The sequence below is a fragment of the Nuphar pumila genome, chromosome 15 (genome assembly GCF_984573655.1).
Source record: "Nuphar pumila chromosome 15, dmNupPumi1.hap1.1, whole genome shotgun sequence".
Lineage (NCBI taxonomy): Eukaryota > Viridiplantae > Streptophyta > Magnoliopsida > Nymphaeales > Nymphaeaceae > Nuphar > Nuphar pumila.
This window is the reverse complement of record NC_143263.1, coordinates 75,870,750-75,892,007: the sequence shown is the minus strand read 5'-3', so window position 1 is coordinate 75,892,007 and position 21,258 is coordinate 75,870,750. Positions and strand designations below refer to the sequence as shown.

The following is a 21,258-nucleotide window of genomic DNA, read 5'->3' as shown; positions in this document are numbered from 1 at the left end:
GCAAGACTAGTTGCACAAGGCTATAATCAAGAAGAAGGCATAGATTTTGATGAAACCTATGCACAAGTGGCTCGACTGGAGTCAATTCAAATGAAGTTTGCTTTTGCTAGTTACATGAACTTTAAGTTATATCAAATTGATGTTAAGAGTGCATTCTTAAATGGACACATCAATGAAGAAGTTTATGTAGAGCAACCTCCAGGCTTTGAAAATTAAAAAAAGCTTTGTACGAACTTAAACAAGCACCAAGAGCGTGGTATGAAAGACTACAAAAATTTTTAGAACAATCTGGTTTTTCCATTGGTCGGGTAGACTCCAATTTATTTATTAAAAATCTTAATTCAGATATTCTTATTATGCAAATTTATGTTGATGACATAATATTTGGTTCTACTAATGAAGCTCTTTGTAAAGAATTTGCTAAAGCTATGCAGAAAGAGTTTGAAATGAGCTTGATGGGCGAATAAAAAACTCACTTGGACTTCAATAAAGCAAATTAAAGAAGGAATCTTCATCAATCAGGCTAAGTATACAAAATAACTTCACAAGAGATTTGGGATGGACTCATCGAAATCAAGAAGAAATCCTATGAGTACAACTACTTCTCTTGATAAAGACGAAAACGGTAAAAATGTAGATACTAATCTCTATAGAGGTATGATCGGATCTCTATTATACTTAACTGTTAGTCGACCTGATATTATGTTTAGTGTTTGTATATGTGTAAGATTTCAAGCTAATCCAAAGGAATCTCATTTAACTGCAGTAAAAAAAATTCTTTGTTACTTGAAAGATACTTCAGATTTTGGTTTGTTTTACCCAAAATCATCTTCCTTTGATTTAGTTTCATATAGTGATGTAGATTTTGCAGAAAGTAAATTTGATCGCAAGAGTACTAGAGGAACTTGTCATTTCTTAGGAAATTCCTTAGTCTCTTGGTTTAGTAAAAAGCAAAATTCAGTGTCACTCTCAACAACTGAAGCAGAATATATAGCGGCTAGTTTAGCATGTTCACAAGTACTATGGATGAAACAGACCTTAAAAGATTTTGGTTTGAATTACTCTACAACAACTATTTATTTTGATAACACTAGTGTTATAAATCTTTCAAAAAATCTTGTTAAGCACTCAAGAACTAAGCATATTGAAGTTAGACATCATTTCTTAAGAGATCATGTGTTAAAAGAAGACATTTCGTTAAATTTTATTTTCACTAATGAACAACATGCTGATATCTTCACTAAACCACTTAAAAATGAAGATTTTATGAGAATTAAGAGAGAACTAGGCATTTGCTCATTTTGGGATTTATAAAATGTTGATTTTTTGAACAAAATCTCAAAATCGCACCATATTAGTCGATCGATAAATTTCTAGTCGACTGATGCTTTAAAAAAAAAATTCAGAATGAGTTGCACTTTATTAATCGACCAATAAAATTTTAGTCAACTAAATTTTTTTTTTAAATTTCAACTGAAGGGACCCGATACCCCTTGGATTTTTTTTAACACCTGATTTTTTTTAAAAAAAAAGGGGGCATCGTTTCATTTTTTTACTCACCTTTTTGTTTTTCTTAAAAACGAAACCCTTTGAAAAACGAAACCTTCTCTCTCTGTCCTCTCTCTCTTCCGAAAAACCCTCGGAGTGCCGTTCGAACCCCTCCTCACCGGAATTTTCTGGCCGTGACAGGGAGTCTCTTGACTTTTCGCCGAAATCCTCTTGCCGTGACTGGTGTCTCTTCAGTCCTCGGCGGAATTTGTGGCAGCCTCCTCTCACTTGCCGTCATCCACCGCGGACTCCTCCTCGTCTCTTCCCTCTTGCCTAAAATCTGTGGAGAATCGACATCCCTTTTCAGTGGGTTGTTACTGCTGATTATTTTGGCCACTACCAACGAATTTGAAGGCACATCGTTCACTTTGCACAAAGTGTTTCTGTTGCACGATGACGGATATCTTCCTTTCGCCGGACGTCATTTGGAAGCTGACATCAACACCATCTTCAACTGTTCTTCTCAACAACTGTGTTGATAAATCATTCTCTGCAACAAAATTTTTTTTTTGGTGAATCTGTTTTAACCATGCCTCGTAAGAAGACTGCATCCACAAAAGGTTCTCCTCCTCCTACACCTCTAGCAAAATATGTATTTTCTCTCAGATTACTTTGAAATCCTCTTTTATATGATACTTTTTGATTGGTTTCTGCACTTCCTATTTTACCAGGCCAAAATGTCCTCTTTCACATGTATTCTTGTTACAAAATCAGAGAATTATTTCCAGGTATTTCACTTCTTTTTGATGCCTATGCAGACACTTTTCATTATCCTTTTCTGATTCACTTGTTTTATACAAATTTACAAATTGATCATGAAACTGGAGTTCTTTCCTCTCTTGTTCGTGATGTTGAAATTGAGTTTGATTCTAAACTACTTGGACAAATCCTAGAAATTCCACCTTCAGATACTTTTTTCAATACTATTGAACTTAATGATGAAAGAATTTTTGAACAAATTTTTCTTCCCGGTGCACCTCATTGTCCTCCTTTCAAAAATACTAATCTTCAAACTCGTGCACGCATTGTTGGACGAATTCTTGCACATAATGTTCTACCTAAAACTGGTTCTTTTGATTACTATTCCACAGATCTTTCTACGGCTCTTTATGTCTTATTTGAAAATATTTCTGTAAATTGGGCCAACGTGTATTTTACTAATTTGTGGAAACAAAATCCATTTCTTCCTTATGGATGTCTTCTAACTCGTATTTCCAGACATTTCAAAGTTCCCTTAACCAATGAAAAATATATTGAGCAAAAGGAGTTCTTTGATCAAACTATTTTTAAACGAATGAAAATCAAATATATGCCTCCTTTAAACGTTGATCAAACTGAACCATCTGATCCTACTGAACCATCAATTTCTGAACCCTCACCATCTTTTGTGACACCTTCATCTCAAGCAAAATGAAAGAAATTTTCTACTAGTCAAAACAATGATGAAGTTTTGTAGCGACTGGAAGCTTTGGAGCTGCATCAACACACTTTTCGTGAAGATGTGACTCAACAACTTTCTTCGATTCAGAAAGATATTACTGCAATCAAGGACTTGCTTAACTCACTTTTCTGATCTTTGTTTTCTGTCTTTACTAAACTTTGCTACTTTATGGGTTCTAATATTTTGAACTTGAATTTACATTTTGCTTATGCTATTTCTGCCCTTACGCTTTTTTATTATGACAAAGGGGGAGAAAAAGAAAAAGATAGAAATTTCATATTACATTATGACATGGAAATGGAAATTACATAAAATGACATGAAAATTACATGAAAGTATTGAAAATTGCATTTATGAAAAACTTATAAAAATGCATGAAGTAATGATGGAAATGCAAACCAATCAATATGTGATATATGTGCTTTGAATGTACTAACTTTAATGTTTTGCAGCATATTGATAGGGGGAGTAAAATCTTCATCTATGCATCTAAATGCTTCATCTTTGATTAAGTTTGTCATCATAAAAAAGGGGAAGATTGTTACGACAATGAAGCCGTACATGATACTTCAAGTACAAGGTTTTGATGATGAACAAGTGAATCAACTGCATTTCAGCTAAAGCAATGAAGAAAGATGACAAGCATTGAAGAAATCGATGAAGAATCTTTGAAGACTAGTGTGCATATGTTAAATTCATTAAAAGTCTTAGATTCTTGTAAGAGGCTTACTTAGAGTGCATATTTCGGTTGCATTTCAGCTAAAAAGTCTTTTGAAAAACTTTTCTAAAAGAACCCTTCATGAAAATCTTTTTAGAAAACTCTCTATTTAATTTTTCGTGTTTATTAGTCGACCAATAGACTCACCAGTTGACTAATCCTTTCGCGCCAAATTTTTTAAACTAAATGTCATTTTTATCAAATTAGTCGACCGAAGGTTTTATTAGTCGACCGAAAAGAATGTCCGTTTTCTGGAAATTTAGCAGCAGTGGACTAATGCTTTTATCAGTCGACCGGACAAAATTTGTGTTTTTCAAAAAAATTTAGCAGCAGTCGACTGAAAGGTTTTTCAGTCTACTAATGATATTATCAGTCGACTAAGTTTTCTCTACACTACAACAGAGCAGTAGATTAGCGACGACCACCTTTCGTCGCTAATCCGTCGCTAATCCGTCGCTAACCATGTTAGCGACGGATTAGCGACAACGCGGCGACAGTATGCTTACGTCGCGAATATTTCGACGCTAACTGGCGACGGAATTATTCCGTCGCCAAGTCCGTCGCTAATTGCGACGGAATAACGAGCGCTATATTCCGTCGCCAATCCGCCGGTACTAAACGGCGACCACGGCGTGGCGACGGATTTAATTCCGTCGCTAAGCCGTCGCTAGATTAATATGAATAGCGACGGAATAATCCGTCGCTAATCCGTCGCAAAAACGAAAAAAAATCAAAAAAATTTATTTAAAAATTAATTACGGAGAACTGTACAATTTATATTTCCTGTACAATTTATATTTCCTGTAAATAAAAAACAAACCACACAAAAAAATTCATATAACAAGTATCTATAATAATTAATCGTTCCACCTTAAAACTAAGAAGTTTAATTATTTACAATTCAACAATTACAATTAGGAAAAATAAAAAAAATAGAACTTCTTCAACACAGTCCTCTAATCATCGCCAAGATTTTGTGCGTCTTCTTGTTCATTGTCTTTATCTGTCCCTTCAGCTCCACTACCCTGATTATCGCTAGCAGCCTACACAAGAAAAGAACAGTCAGTATTGATAAACAAAATATAATGAAATAAATTACACACTATATGTGATTCTATCATGTGCTCATGTGTGATCTAAGGCAATAAAAAAACTCTATATGTGATTCTATCATGCTCATATGTGTGCTAAGGCAGTCAAAAAATTGAATATGTGATTATAGCATGTTCATATGTGTTCTAAGGCATATAAAAAAACTCTATATGTGATTCTACCATGCTCAGATGTGCTTTAAGGCAAGCAAAAAACTATATATGTGATTCGATCATGCTCGTATGTGTGCTAAGGCAGTAAAAAAATTGAATATGTGAATATAGCATGCTCATATGTGCTCTAAGGCAGGCAAAGCCAAAAATTTTATATGTGATTCTATCATAAATGATATATAACATGTTCATATGTGTTCTAAGGCAGTTAAAAAACTCTATATGTTATTATAGCATGTTCATATGTGTGCTAAGGCAGTCAAAAAACAGAATATGTGATTATAATATGCTCATATGTGTTCTTAGGCAGTAAAAAAACTGAATATGTGATTATAGCATGCTTATGTGTTCTAATGCAATCAAAAAAACTTTATATGTGATTCTATCATGCTCATATGTGCTCTAAGACAGACAAAAAGTTAAATATATATATATGTGATTCTATCATGCTCATATGTGTGCTAAGGCAGTAAAAAAATTGAATATTGATTATAGCATGTTCATATGTGTTCTAAGGCATCTAGAAAAACTCTATATGTGATTCTACCATGCTCAGATGTGCTTTAAGATAGTCAAAAAAACTATATATGTGATTATACCTGAGAGGGACCTGGAATCGAAGATCCCCTATCCTGAACAGCGGCCTTGATCTCATTTCGGAGAAAGGGGGCGACGGTGTATTGGAAGTAGTTATTCAGTGATTCATTAATGATCTCGCGTACATCATCACCGGAAAGAATAGTCGGCTGCTTGGAGCTTATGTCGGCGCAAGAAGTTGGTGAGCCGTAACTGGAAGAACCAATAACTGGTGAAGTGTTCATATTACTCCCAAACCCGAACACGCGACCTTTTTTGGGTTCACCTGCTGCAGTCACCCATGCTGTAGGATCAAATGATGGATGCTGAGTAGCGTCTTCACCATATCGCTCTACCATTTGTTGCTCATATGCCTCCTACAAAATAATGTTTAAAGTATTCATTAATAATTAATGATAACATTATGATGACTTGCATATATATTGCAATGATTATTAATAGAATTAATACATACCGTTGTCGTTCTCGCCTTCTCTGATACGAAGACTCCCGTGGTCTTCCGTTTATGTGTTTCTACAAACACATCCTTATATGGTACACTGCCTCCTTTTTCTGCTTCCTGCGAAGTTAAATAACAAAAGATTTAGTACACAAATTTGCAACTATACTTATAAAATTAATATTATATATTGATGAGTTACCATTTTCTTTAGGTGGCTCCCAAATGTCTTAGATCCACCTGTGTGTAGATGGGCTTCGGGCATCTTCGATCGATTTTGTGAAGCCTTCGCAGAGCGATTTTTAAATGCATCTCCCGCCCACATATCGCACATTTCATCCCAGTAATCTCTCCTGATAGTAATAGGACCATGGCCCTTCCACAGTAATGGATCATCTACTACGCCAGATGCTTTTTTTGCTGCAGTCTTCATAGTGTGCAGCATGTCTGCAAATCGATTGGCAGCCACCTTCTGCCACACCTTCCTTGCATCATTTTCTTCCACCGTAGTTGCAAAGCGATTCGAAGCCTACAAATATTTTCAGAAAGTTAGTAGACATTGCTTAAATAAATTAAATATGAAACACATTAACTATGAGGAACAACTGTATACCATGAATGAGGACCACAATCTGTCTAATACCTCCTTTGGGTACTCTTTCCATTGAGCAACTGGTCCTGGTAGATGTTGAAGAAGTGAATTCCTAATCTCCCGTACTACTTCTTGTGGCTCAAACCTCGTGCTGCACATGAATTGTTACACAGTAAATATCAATATAAAATATTTAAAAGATATGCAATAATTGAAAACAAAATACTTACGGTCGATTATCGATATACACTATTCGAATGAGTCTTCTTGTGCCAGCCTGTGAAGACCCTGTTTCCTGTGTTGGCTGTTGACTTGTGCGATCAACTGGTGTAGGTGGGTCGTATACAGGCGCAACATCATCTGTAAAAAAATACACACCAAGTTCTCAGAATGTGCATTTGAACTAATCAAGCATCTAATTAGTTATATGATATACCTATCACAGGAGCCCGTGAAGATGAAGGTTGAGCCTGGCTACTACTGGATGAGCGACCACTATAACCTCCACGAACCATATTCTAACAAATAACATATGTCATACAATACATTCAAATAATTCACATCAAGTATTACAATGCATTCAAGTCATTCACATCAAGCATTGCAATGCATTCAAATAATTCAAATCATTGACATCAAGTATTGCACTAATTCAAATCATTCGTTAATTGCATAAATTATAATACATTCAGATAAATTACAATGCATTCGAATCATTCGTATCAAGTATTACAATACATTGAAATAAAATTTTTAATCATTCACACCAAGTATTGCAATACAACTCACATCAAGTATTACAATGCATTTAAATAGAGGTTTGTAGTATAAGATTTTTTTCACTAGCTTGAGAATTCTTCCTCGTCACTAGTTTGACTTTCTTCTTCTTCTTCTTCTTCTTCTTCTTCTTCTTCTTCTTCTTCATTGTTTGCCCATCCACTTGGTACATCATTTGGATCACATTCCTCTATGAATGTTTCATCAGCCAATGGAGATATGACATGCATATCATGCGCAACATCGTGACCATAAGCGAAGTCACAGACATCATCTGATTGATAGTAATCACTGTCTTCAGCTAACTCATCTTCTTGTAACTGATCATACTCGGGGTATAGTTTGGATTTCACCTTGCAAACTGCCCACCATTCATTTCTATCTGACTTTTTTATACTCGGATATGAAGTATAATAAACTTGTTGAGCTTGCGAGGCTAATATGAATGGTTCATATGTTCCAAACCTGGATTTATGATTCACCTCCACAATGCCTGAAGCTTTGTCGAGTCTTGTTGCAGTTGGATCAAACCAATGACACTTGAATACCGTAACCCTGTTATTCATGCCTAAGTAAGTCAACTCCATTATTTCCTCTATAACACCGTAGTAATCATGTTCATTTTCACCGTAGCTGCTACCCTTGACACACACGCCACTATTTATCGTTGATTTGTTTATACCGTAGTCTTTTGTATGGAATCGATAACCATTTACGATATACCCGTTGTAGCATTGCACAACTTTGGTCGGACCATTTTCTAAATCACATATTCCTTGATCTTTAACATCACCATGGCGAACCTACGCACAGACATAAACAATTATTGTGATCACGATCAATTAAGTAACTTAGTGTTGTTTATAAGTACAAAATTTATGTTAGCTTCTTTACCAACTGTTTCAACCACTCCACAAACTTAGTTTCACGTTCTTTTTGTACTTCTGCATTAGTGAGATGTGAAACTTTGCTTTGCAACTCCAGATCAAATCGTCTGCAAACCACAAATACTTATATTACCGAGCCATGTATCCACATATAGAACATAAAAGGATTTATAATTGAGTTGCATATACATATACTTACTCGATGTATGGGTCGATCGCTGAACAATTAAAAAGAATATAGATGTGTGCTGCATCTTGCTCTCGATCTGTCAATAGCCTTGATCGGCAACTACCAAATGCATGCCCAAGTCGTTGAAATATCGACAGCTTGTCAGCTACAGTTACTTGTTCTCCATCATCGTTACGGGGCGGGCATGTGTAACGTGTTGAAATATGAGGTTCGAAGTACATAGATGAGAAATTTGAAATCTCTTCTAAAGTGTACGCCTCACAAATAGAGCCTTCTACTCTTGCTTTATTACGAACCTTTTTTTTTAGGTCGAACATGCATCTGACAAGAATATACATTTCAAATTTTAAATATCTGTCATTAAAGAGACAAATATAAAAAAACATATACCTTTCAAATGGGTACATCCATCGATATTGCACAGGGCCACCAACCCTTAGTTCATATGGCAGATGTATGATCAAATGTTCCATAACATCGAAAAATGCTGGCGTAAATATCTTTTCTAACAGACAAACAGTGGTGATGACAGAGTCCTCGAGATTCTTTACATCTGATACAATGACCTCCGATGCGCACAATGTTCTGAAAAATCCGCTCAACTCAGACAATACCCCCCATATAGGTTTGTCTAACATATCATGGAATGCTAGGGGTATCAATCGTTGCATAAAGATATGACAATCATGGCTCTTCAACCCATATAACTGTCCATCGTCAATCTTCACAGCCCGAGCAATGTTAGAGACATATCCATCTGGAAATCTCAGTTGTCTCAACCATTGACATACATGTTTTATTTGATCAGGTCCGAGCACGTACTTCGCCTTTGGTTTCAGTACTTTGCCATTATACTCTTTGAGTTCCAATTCTGGTCTTTTACATATTAATTTTAAATCCATACGGGCCTTCGGATTATCCTTCGTTTTTCCTTTAATATTCATTACTGTATTGAACACATTATCAAACACATTTTTCTCTACATGCATCACATCCAAATTATGTCGTATCAATAGGGTCGGCCAATACGGTAGTTCCCAAAAAATAGATTTTTTCGTCCAATTGTGTTCCTTCCCAAATCCACGGAAGGGTGTAGGACTGCGGGCATCTGTTAATACATTTGGAAAGTATCGCAATCTTCTTAAAATCTCTATGCCAGACAATCTTGAGGATGGACCTTCCATTTCAGTTGTGCCTGCTGTAAATGCATTCTTTTGACGTCGGAACGGATGATCGCTGGGTAGAAATCGACGATGGCAATCAAACCAGCAAGGCTTCCTTCCATGCCTCAATCTAAAAGCTTTGGAATCCTCCATGCAGTACGGACAAGCCAACCTCCCATGTGTGCTCCAACCAGATAACATACCATATGCAGGGAAGTCACTGATTGTCCATAGAACAGCGGCCTTCATGTTGAAATTTTGTTTTTTGTGGGCATCATACGTGGTAACACCGTCATCCCACAGTACTTTTAATTCATCAATCAATGGCCTTAGATATACATCAAGATTTTGGCCAGGTGAGGTCGGACCAGGGATCAACAGAGACAAGAAAAGATTTGGACGTTTCATACACAAGCTTGGTGGAAGGTTGTATGGAGTTACAAATACTGGCCAGCATGAGTATGGAGTTGATCTACCCCCAAATGGATTAAATCCATCTGTACATAGACCGAGTCTAACATTTCGCACTTCCATTGCGAAGTTCTGATGAGTACGATCAAAGTGCTTCCAAGCTTCAGCGTCAACAGGATGCGTGATCTTGTTTTCATCGTGTCGAACTTTATTTGCATGCCATCTCATGTGTTTAGCTGTCTTTGAAGACATATACAATCGCTGCAATCTAGGAGTGATAGGAAAGTAGCGGAGCGACTTGTATGAAACTTCCTTTGATCTCGTGCTACCATTGCCTCTTGTCTTTGGCTTGAACCGAGGATGCCCACATGACGGGCATGATATGTCGTTTTCCTGCTCCTTGAAATACAACATGCAGTGATTTGGACAAGCATCAATCTTTTTGTAACCCATACCTAGAGCGTTGACCATAACTTTCGCACGATAGAAATTTTGTGGCAATTTCTCATCTTTAGGCAACATACTCTTCACAATCATGCACAAACGGTCAAAACATGATTGACTCAAATTATACTCGGACTTCAAATTCATTAGTTGAAGAACTGCAGACAAGATAGTGTGACTCTCACAACCGTTCCAAAGTGGCTCATCAGCATCTTTAAGTAAATCATAAAATCTACTAGCTGCATCGTTTGGTGATTCTTCATCTACGACAGTTCTTACATCACTAGAACTCATAGCAGAACCCAGTTCTGTTCCTGCAGCATCAAATATCAAATTCGTATATGGATTATCGTGCACCACATTCACCCGTGCATCAAAATCGTTTCTAAATTCTTCTCCATGAAACGCCCAGTTCTGATAATCACTCACAAAACCCTTCCTGTATAGGTGATGTCTAACGCCATGAGGTTCTACAAATCGATTATTCTTACAAATCTTGCAGGGACACCTAATCCGACCTGTGGGATCTACCGTACTGACACTCGCCGTTGCAAATTCAATAAAACTATCGACACCATCCATATATTCATGCGATAACTCATTGTCCACTATCCTACGGTACATCCATTCACGGTTTGCAGTCATTCTGTCGTATGATGTTACGAATAGTATCCTAACGAATTAAGAAAAAAACAATCAGAATGCGACGATGAAGAAAATATCAAATTTATCATGCAATATACTATGTCAAACAATAACAAGAATTTTGATGCATGCATTGATAACTTAATATTTTCATGTGCAAACTATTAATGACATGATACAATCATTTGAAGCATGCTTTTATTATAAAATTTCACATGGAAGTCAAAATCAAATTGAAAGTAACTACATGCAAGCATGGATACAATTACATCAAACATTGCAATACATCATAATCATTCATATCAAATAAATGGCAAACATGTACCTGCAGCAAACACACTTCAATATCTCACTAACTACTACCATGCTTAGCATGGACTCCGTACTCCAAAAATAAGAACACTTCCATATTTCTACATTAAAATCATGCTCAGCATGATCTCCGAACTCCAACAAAGCAGTCCTAGATATCAACAACTAAGTGAGTGTGTGAACAATAAAGTGCTGCATTCAATAAATTAAATAACATGTGATACGTTTGCATCACTTACTCACCACGGGTATTTACCCGATTTGCATTGTTTTTGTCATTTACTTACCACAGGTGGCCGAGCACGAGTTGGTTCCGTTGAAAAATCTGCACAAAAACAAAACAAATTAAGTAACAAACTAACTAATCATGAAACAAGATGAAACACTAACTAAAAAAATCGGGTATTTCTCTCAAGGTACGGGCATTTTCTTATGTGAAACATTTGAGAAATCGGGTAGAGGTAGGATTTCCATGCATGTTTTGATGGAAATCCATGGCGAATCAGTGGATCTACGAATCCACTATGTTATATTGATATTTTTCCTTGTTTTTCATTTTTTTTTTCAAAAAGAAATCCATGGCACGATCGATGTGGTATGGGTGTCGGCTGACAGACCAGCCGAAGTCAAGCCGTGAACCCTCGTTGTTGGCCCAGCCGAGTGATCGGCTGGGTATGATCCCTTTATTTCAAAAAAAAAAATCTTTTTATTCACGTTGGTGGCTGTTGGCTGGCTGGCAGCCAGCCGAGTAGCACTCGGCTGACTGCCAGCATGCTGGCAGGTGCGCCAGGCCCAGCACCCAGTCGGCTGGGTGCTAGGCGAGCCTATGACAGGGCCATAGCCGGCCCAGCCGGCCCAGCCGACAAAAATTCTTTTTAAAACAGGGAAGGGGGTTAAACCCCTTGCCGGAAAGGCATTTCCGGCATGGGGGGTTGACCCCCTGCCGTGCCTTTACGGCAGGGGGGTCAACCCCCCATGCGTTTCCGGCAGGGGGTCGACCCCCCATGCGTTTCCGGCAGGGGGTCGACCCCCCATGCCTTTCCGACAGGGGGTCGACCCCCCTTGCCGGAAACGCAGGGGGTCGACCCCCCTTGCCGGAAACGCAGGGGGTCGACCCCCCCTGCCGGAAAGCACGGCAGGGGGTTAAACCCCCTCCGTTTCCGGAAGGGAAGGGGCGTACCCCCTGCGTTTAGAAGAAGAAGAAGAAGAAGAAGAAGAAGAAGAAGAAGAAGAAGAAGAAGAAGAAGAAGAAGAAGAAGAAGAACCTGCGCTTCGCCGGACGGTGGCGGGAGGTTGACGGGGAGCGGCAGCTGGCGAGCGCCGGCTGGCGAGCGGTGGATGGGGAGCGGCGGCTGGCGAGCGGCGGTGGCCGGACGGTGGCGAGGGCCGACGGGCGGCGGGAGGGTGCAGTACAGCGAAACAGGGAAAAGAGAAAGAGGGATGGGATTAGGGATTTACGCGACATTTAGCGACGGCTTAGCGACGGAAAAATTCCGTCGCGAAGCCGTCGCGAAACCCAAATACCAAAAAAGCGACAGAATATATTCTGTCGCTACTCCATCGCTAATTAGCGACGGAGTAGCGACGACAGAGTTCCCTCTCTAAATCCGTCGCTAAAATGGTGTTCTTGTAATCAAAAGTAGCGACAAAAACATGCAGTCGCTAATCCGTCGCTAAGTAGCGACAGATTAGCGATAAAAGTCGTTTCCTCGCTAATCCGTCGCAAATTAGCGACAGATTCTATCTCTAGCTAATCTGTCGCTAAGTAGCGACGGGAAAAATCCGTCGCTAATTTCCGTCGCTAATTAACAATTTTCTTGTAGTGCTAGTCAACTAAGTTTCAAAACTTCAGATTTTCAAATGGCTCGATTAACAGATCAGTCGACCGACGATAACTGTCAGTTTACTAATAGCTAATTATTAGTCGACTAACTACTGTTCCAGTCGACTAATTTTGCCATTTTTCTTGAAACTTTAAAAAAGCGTGTCTTTTCATTTTTCAAGCGTTTTGATCGTTCAAAATGGATTGTTTTGACACCCTTTCATACCCTGAACGTATGAAATCTTTCAACTATAAATATGAGAGCATTTTACACTCAAAAGCACTGCAATTCAATCAATATGAATCAATTACTCTTTGTTTTTCACTTATATTCATTTTCTCACTCACGTGATATTTTTCACTTCAGTTTTTCACTCAAATTCCTTTGAGAGATAGTGAATTCGTGAGTAGAGTATTTCAACAACCTCAAAAGCAAATTGCATCTCATTTGTATTCATAAGAAGGGCTCATAGGTTGTATTGTAAGTTGTTACTTGTTTCAATTTTCTGTAAAAGGAAAGACTCCTTGGTTTAAAGGAGTTGTTTGATTTCAGTAGGTGTGTTACTGAAAGTGGGACCGGATTTGGTCTGTATGATCTTGTAGTTACACAAGGTTGATAGTGGAAATCTCAAGCGGGTTTTGCTTGGGGACTAGATTTAGGTCGGGAAAGACCGAACCAGGATAAATTATTGTGTTATTTGTGTGTTTGCTTTGTGAATTGCAAAATCCGTCAAAATTGCGTAGACAATTTTTAAAAGCACTATTTACCCCCCCTCTAGTGCTCGTTGCCTCGATCCTACTGCACTTTCAGGGGGGGGGGGGTCGACCAAGAGGCGATTGATTTGAAATTTGGAAGAAAAAAGAAAATCGTGATTGAGAGCTTGGCTATCATTTGGTTTTGAAAGAAATCCTTAGGGAAAGGTTAGAGAAAATCGTGTGAGGGTGCAAATTCAAGAAAGATACCTCTTGAGCTTGTGTGGACAAATCTTGTGTTTGTGTTGTTCTGCATTTGGGGAAGTTGTTGAAGTGTTCTTCGATCTTGTTGTTGCAAACACAATAACACTTTTTTCGAACTTGTTAGCTATATCTTGTGTTCATTATATATTTGTTATCATCGACTGTTAGATTCCTTGTTCAAGATTGCGAGACTATTTCTAAAGTGTTAATGAAATTGTTCATGTGATTCTGGTTGTTCAAAAACTCATTTTGTTGATGTATGTTTGGGTTTTGATAAAACTCATTTTCTACTATAGAAAGTCGTTTATGCATTCAGGATTGTCAGACATTGTCCGTTTATTTTGACTGTATCTCCTTAGATACTAGTCTGAATCGAGTGATCATTGGCTTGTTGAAAAGCTAATATCCTCCCCTTCAAGTTTTCTTCTTACTATTTTTCTTGAAGCATCATTGTTAGGATGCTAAAATCCCCGACAAGTTTCATTCAATTGCATAAGACCAGAGTTTTATCCTGTGTATCGCATCACTACTACTATTTCGTGTTTTCAGCATATCTTTTTGTTTACTAAACAAAAATTTGCAAATTATAACTTGTTAGAAAATTAACACCTAGAGCTTCAACTTTTATGTTTATGATGTTTCCTGAATCAAGTTTGATGTTAGTCTAAAATATCCGTAAATCTCTGTTAATCGAAAGATATTTTAGATCTAGACTGTCTGTTATATTCTTGATAGCATCTCCTATTTGCAGTGCATCTTTGTCAGCCCTGCTTTGTTTATTGAACTGAAGCACGATCTGAAAAAATAATATTTAGATTGAGAATCCTCATGTTTTGATTTTTTCTCATTCCGTTGTTTACTGTGTCAAAAAGTTGATTACTTTTTTGCATGTTTGATACCTTGTTCATCGGCTCATTTAGCATAGAAAAGAAAATAAAATATCGTAATCTAGGTATAAGTTTCAACATCTTACTCCAAAAATTACAAACTCAGATTTGTTGGAAACATAATAAGATTTGGCATAACTTACCTATTTGGAGTTTTTGCAAACTCCATCGGCAAAGGGATCAAAATCTCTCTCCAAGTAGTCGGCCTACTCACCTGCCTATTTTGGGTGTCCTATCCATGCGCTCCATAGAATCTGTCATAACTCTGCCTACACAGATCTGAATCTGGCGTTTTTAGATCCGTTGGAAAGATGTGTGCGTCGCAAAACTTTCATGTGTTAGCCACCTCTGTTGAAACAGAGTGCTCAGACTTTGAAATATTGATTATTTGAGTCCTATTCGGACTCGCCTGCTTAACTTAGATTCCATGCGTGGAGATCCATTTGGATCTCAGATCGTGGATTGGCTTTCGTGACGAGTCCGCCATCAAATGAAGGATAAAATGGTATCGATATTCTAGAAGGCTTGAAGGATAAGTATGGAGTATCAAAGGGTAAGTATGCAACTCTACAATCTAAGTAAATCAGACTACAAAGGAAGGAAACTCGATGAGGATGAAAAAAACCACCAGTTGTTGTATTGTAAGTGAGTGATCTCACCATGATATGTGAGAAATAGTCTATACAATTGTAAAGAGCCAAGTACGATAAAATAAGAAAAGCATTATCTCTTCTGCTGAATCACGTAAATAGAGTGTGTTTACTTAAATTTTCTTCTTCTTCTCGCTTCTGTTTAGACCTTTCATGGAAATGGGTACAAATTTCAAAAAAAAATCCTGTTAGCTTAGCCTTCACATGAGAATGCTTTCATAGGCGGGGAGGTATGAAAGGATTGGAACAAGAATACTGGTAGGACCAAATTGTGTCAGCACACCTTATAATTGGACTCTTATAGGTGACGCCACTTAGTGTGGACATCCATAGTCCCCAATTTGAATTCTCATTTGACTTTGAAGTCAATTAAGTTGTAGAAAGGGTTTTAAAGCTCTAATTCTAAAAATGGCTTATTCAATGCTTTGGAAAGAGGCTGCCTTGGGAAGGCCTGACTCTCTTTATGAAGCTCTATTTTGGGTGTTTAAGAGCCCAAGGTGGGGGGGAGGGGGGTCGACCAAGAGGCGATTGATTTGAAATTTGGAAGAAAAAAGAAAATCGTGATTGAGAGCTTGGCTATCATTTGGTTTTAAAAGAAATCCTTTGGGAAAGGTTAAAGAAAATCGTGTGAGGGTGTTGATTCAAGAAAGATACCTCTTGTGCTTGTGTGGACAAATCTTGTGTTTGTGTTGTTCTGCATTTGAGGAAGTTGTTGAAGTGTTCTTCGATCTTGTTGTTGCAAACACGATAACACTTTTTCCAAACTTGTTAGCTATATCTTGTGTTTATTGTATATTTGTTATCATCGACTGTTATATTCCTTGTTCAAGATTGTGAGACTATTTCTAAAGTGTTAATGAAATTGTTCATGTGATTTTGGTTGTTCAGAAACTCATTTTGTTGATGTATGTTTGGGTTTTGATAAAACTCATTTTCTACTAAGGAAAGTCGTTTATGCATTCAGGATTGTCAGACATTGTCCCGATATTTTGACTGTATCTCCTTAGATATTGGTCCAAATCGAGTGATCATTGGCTTGTTGAAAAGCTAATATCCTCCCCTTTAAGTTTTTTTCTTACTATTTTTCTTGAAGCATCATTGTTAGGATGCTAAAATCCCCGACAAGTTTTAGTCAATTGCATAAGACCAGAGTTTTGTCCTGTGCATCGCATCACTGCTAGTATTTCGTGTTTTCATCATATCTTTTTGTTTAATGAACAAAAATTTGCAAATTATAACTTGATAAAAAAGCGACACCTAGAGCTTTAACTTTCATGTTTATGATGTTTCCTGAATCAAGTTGGATGTTAGTCTAAAATATCCATCAATCTTTGTTAATCGAAAGATATTTTAGATCTAGACTGTCTGTTATATTTTTGATAGCATCTCCTATTTGCAGTGTATCTTTGTCATCCCTGCTTTGTGTATTGAACTGAACCACGATCTAAAAAAATAATATTTAGATTGAGAATCCTCATGTTTTGATTTTTTGTTGATTCCATTGTTTACTGTGTCAAAAAGTTGATTACTTTTTTGCATGTTTGATACCGTGTTCATCGGCTCATTTAGCATAGAAAAGAAAATACAATATCGTAATCTAGGTATAAGTTTCAACATCTTACTCCGAAAATTACAAACTTTGATTTTTTGGAAAGATAATAAGATTTGGCATAACTTACCTATTTAGAGTTTTTCCAAACTCCATCAGCAAAGGGATCAAAATCTCTCTCCAAGTAGTTGGACTAGTCACCTGCCAATTTTGGGTGTCCTGTCCATGCGCCCCATAGAATCTTTCATAACTCTGCCTACACAGATCTGAATCTGGCGTTTTTGGATCCGTTGAAAAGGTGTGTGCGTCGCACAAGTTTCATGTGTTAGCCACCTCTGTCGAAACAGAGTGCTTAGACTTTGAAATATAGATTATTTGAGTCCTATTCGGACTCACCTGCTTAACTTAGATTCCATGCGTGGAGATCCATTTGGATCTCAGATCGTGGATTGGCTTTCGTGACGAGTCCGCCATCAAATGAAGGATAAAATGGTATCGATATTCTAGAAGGCTTGAAGGATAAGTATGGAGTATCAAAGGGTAAGTATGCAACTCTACAATCTCAGCAAATCAAACTACAAAGGAAGGAAACTCAATGAGGATGAAAAAAACCACCCGTTGTTGTATTGTAAGTGAGTGATCTCACCATGATATGTGAGAAATAGTCTATACAATTGTAAAGAGCCAAGGACGATAAAATAAGAAAAGTACTATCTCTTCTGTTGAATCACGTAAATAGTGTATGTTTACTTAAATTTTCTTCTTCTTCTCACTTCTGTTTAGACCTTTCATGGAAATGGGTACAAATTTCAAAAAAAAATCCTGTTAGCTTAGTCTTCACATGAGAATGCTTTCATAGGCGGGGAGGTATGAAAGGATTGGAACAAGAATACTGGTAGGACCAAATTGTTTCAGCACGCCTTATAATTGGATGTTGGTTTTACTAATAATAGGAAATAAAGGAAAAGGTATGCCAGCTCAGTAATTTTCTCTGAATATTACATGAAACAAACGGACCCTATTTATTTTGAACTACGCTAGGAATTGTGATGAATGAAAATGAGTGCACAAGAATTAATTTATTGATGATTGATAATAGTATGACAATTTAATTACAGAGTTGCAACAACACTAAAAGCTTTCACCATTTCTTCTATCTATTTGAACTAGAATGACTACATAAAGACACCATCATTTATTGGCAGCCTTCTTGAAGTAGAAAACACTAGCATTTTTCTCCTTTCTTTGTAGGGAATTTTGCTTTTGTGGATGTTGTAACGATGACCTCTAGCAGAAACATGTATCCATGGGTGGCAATGTGTACAATAGTAGCATCAAATAGTCTGCAACTTCAATTTTACTTCCGATGGAATACGTGCAGGATGGTTGTTTCTGTCAATCCAAGCAATTATTGAACTTCCTTCCAAGACTAGCTGAGAATTTAACAAGGAGAAAGTCAGCAGCAGTTTTTTCCATTTTTTTTATCGAATTGACATGATTTCTTCTTACTGTCAATTGTGATAGTTACCTCTTGATTTTGAAGCTTGAAAATGAAAAAATCGAAAAACAAACGTGTGGTAGAAACTTTTGAAATTTTCAGTCTCAGGACAAACTTATCTCCACGCTGCATCCACAATTACAAAGTGCAAACTTCTTAGCATCATGGAAGAAACCCTCTATCTATCTAGCTTATACAAATTGAAACTTGTAATATATTGTTCATCATACAAAATAAACAAAAATGATATTAACCCCTACTTATTTCATTGAGTGGAAAGACTGAAATAGTAGTGGTCCAAATCACGCTAAAATTCCGTATGATAAAATGGATAATCACCAAAGATGCTACAGTAACTGTGGTGTGATCCAGGAGAACACTTTACAAGTGTGTGCCCCTTTTCATTAGGGGGATAGGCGGGAAGCAGAGTGTTCTGCCCCCCTCTGTCTCTTAAAAGGGCGAAGCACTTTATAAGTGTTCGTCCAGAACACTGGACCACGCCTCGGGGCAGCCGCTACCTAGCACCAGCCGATAGGGCTGAATTGTTTGGTGAGCAACTCTGTCTGCTTTCTACAGTAATTGAATGGCTAACTACTTATTTGTAAAGGGGTGATAAACTTGAGAGACAGCTTGTGTGTTGCAGCTGCATGGCCTTCAGACTTCAATCCATCGATATCGATACCAACTCTGACAAACACATCTGTATAACCTAAAACACATATGGAATGTAGTGCACTTTAACTAGTGTACGCATTCAACCATCAAAGAAAAACAAAAATTTAGAGAAATCAATCTTGATACACATGTTTCACAATTGGCAGGCAATGATATGCCTGCCAAGAGGAACTAATTCTCCAATTCTTATTTCCATAAGCAATATGAAATAATTAGAGCTGGTAAAAAATGATAAACAGTATGTTAAAGAAGTATATTGCCAGTGGTGCGACTTGAAAATCAAAATCATGATGCTTGTGTGTAGACACATGTAAAGCTATGAATGCCGTCTCAATAAAATCAAATCATGATGATTGGGTTATATTCTTCTTTTGAATCTCATTTTTCTGAAGCCAAATACAGGGTTACATTTTGGTGAATCCATCAGTGCTGTAGCTCAAAAATGGTTAAAACCAAACTAGAAACAAAAACAAAACCATTGCAGTCTCACCATGTTCGAGGTAATGGGAATATATGGCATTATTAACAACTCCATATTGGTCCAATTCATAATCACGAACTTGAAGTTCAACATCGTGACAGCCCTGCACACTGAAGAAGTCAAATCCCAAATTAGTACTCTTTGATCCTCTTGTTATTAGGCCTGGCAATGGGCTATAGTTGTAGTGAGAGGGAAGTACCATGATCCATTTTGCACATCTTGGTTTTGGAGGAGGGTGCAAGGATCCTTGTTAAGGAGTAAGCTGCGAGGAGGTGTCAGACTAAGCAGTCTTTGAGATGGCAACTTGGTTGTTGATGGAACCCTAAGCAGAGTGGTTGAGTTTGAGCCTGCAGGCTGTGTGGTAATGGAAGGGTAGAAGGGGCGGAAAGCACCATAGCTGAACTTGGTTATGGCTTCCATCTTCTATCACCAAGTTGGGTTCCTTTGTGTCTAATTGCATCAATTTATATAACCTTATTCACAGCCTTCCCTTCCAGGCAGCCTCCTTCTCTGCATGTTCGATTTTGCCTTTTCCAATTTCTGTTGACTAAACAAGCATCTAACTAACTAGCACGTGGATTTTGTGTGTTAAATTCAAATCCAAGTTTGGATCTCAATGCGATTTTCTGCATGTCTTTTTCCAAGTACTCATAATTATGGTCCTTGCAATTGGGGGTGTCAACCGGTCGGGTTTGGTTCGGACCCAGGTGAAACCAGATTTTTGGGTATGGTATTGAGTCTGGACCCGAGTCTAATTAGGTCAACTATAAGAAAAACCATACTCGAACCTGATAAGAACTACGTGAGGCAGACCCAAACCATACCCAGTAAAACCATATTTTTTATAATTTTTACATTAAAAATTTGCAGGTCTTAATTGAAACTCGGGTTGGGCTGGTATATAATTTCATAAACTATACCCGGGTCCACGTATTACTGGGGATCCAGACCCAGGTTTTATTCAGGTCTTATTATTTATCACAATACCCGGACTACCCTATAAGGTTTGGTTCGAGTCAGGTCTGGGTAAACCCGACCCGTTGACACCCCTACTTGCAAGGTTCATGAGATGTAACCTGACCAGTAGACCAATAAAGCCACGAGAAATTCCAGCTTACTTGCACAGTCACAAACCTGGTTCTCGGGAAAACGTTGACGATAGAAAATATGTAGAGATTTTGAATAAAATGCTTCTTTCATAAGAAGATTACCAAATCTGGATGGTGTCGTTCACCTTTGACCAACGTACGTTCTGTTGGAAGTCAAGTTTGGCGTGACTCTTATGAACGATATTCCTTTAAAACAAGGTC

General features: G+C 37.7%; 1 protein-coding gene and 1 long non-coding RNA gene across 2 annotated transcripts in view; both read right to left on the bottom strand.

Moving 5' to 3' along the window:
* Positions 1-4,473: 4,473 nt before the first annotated feature.
* LOC149815644 (acyl-acyl carrier protein thioesterase ATL3, chloroplastic-like) overlaps positions 4,474-21,258 on the bottom strand; it is a 30,142-nt gene continuing 13,357 nt past the window's right edge. The window contains exons 4-5 of the mRNA XM_089989779.1: positions 11,717-11,754; positions 4,474-4,750 (exon numbers count right to left, since the gene is read on the bottom strand). Of these exons, the coding sequence (XP_089845905.1) occupies positions 4,651-4,750; positions 11,717-11,754 (138 nt within the window). The 3' untranslated portion in view covers positions 4,474-4,650. The remainder of the gene's footprint in view (positions 4,751-11,716; positions 11,755-21,258) is intronic.
* LOC149815645 (uncharacterized) lies at positions 19,402-20,369 on the bottom strand. Its single transcript, XR_016427924.1, has 3 exons — positions 20,148-20,369; positions 19,958-20,058; positions 19,402-19,501 (listed from the first exon to the last, which is right to left on the bottom strand). It is a non-coding gene; the product is annotated as an uncharacterized LOC149815645 (long non-coding RNA).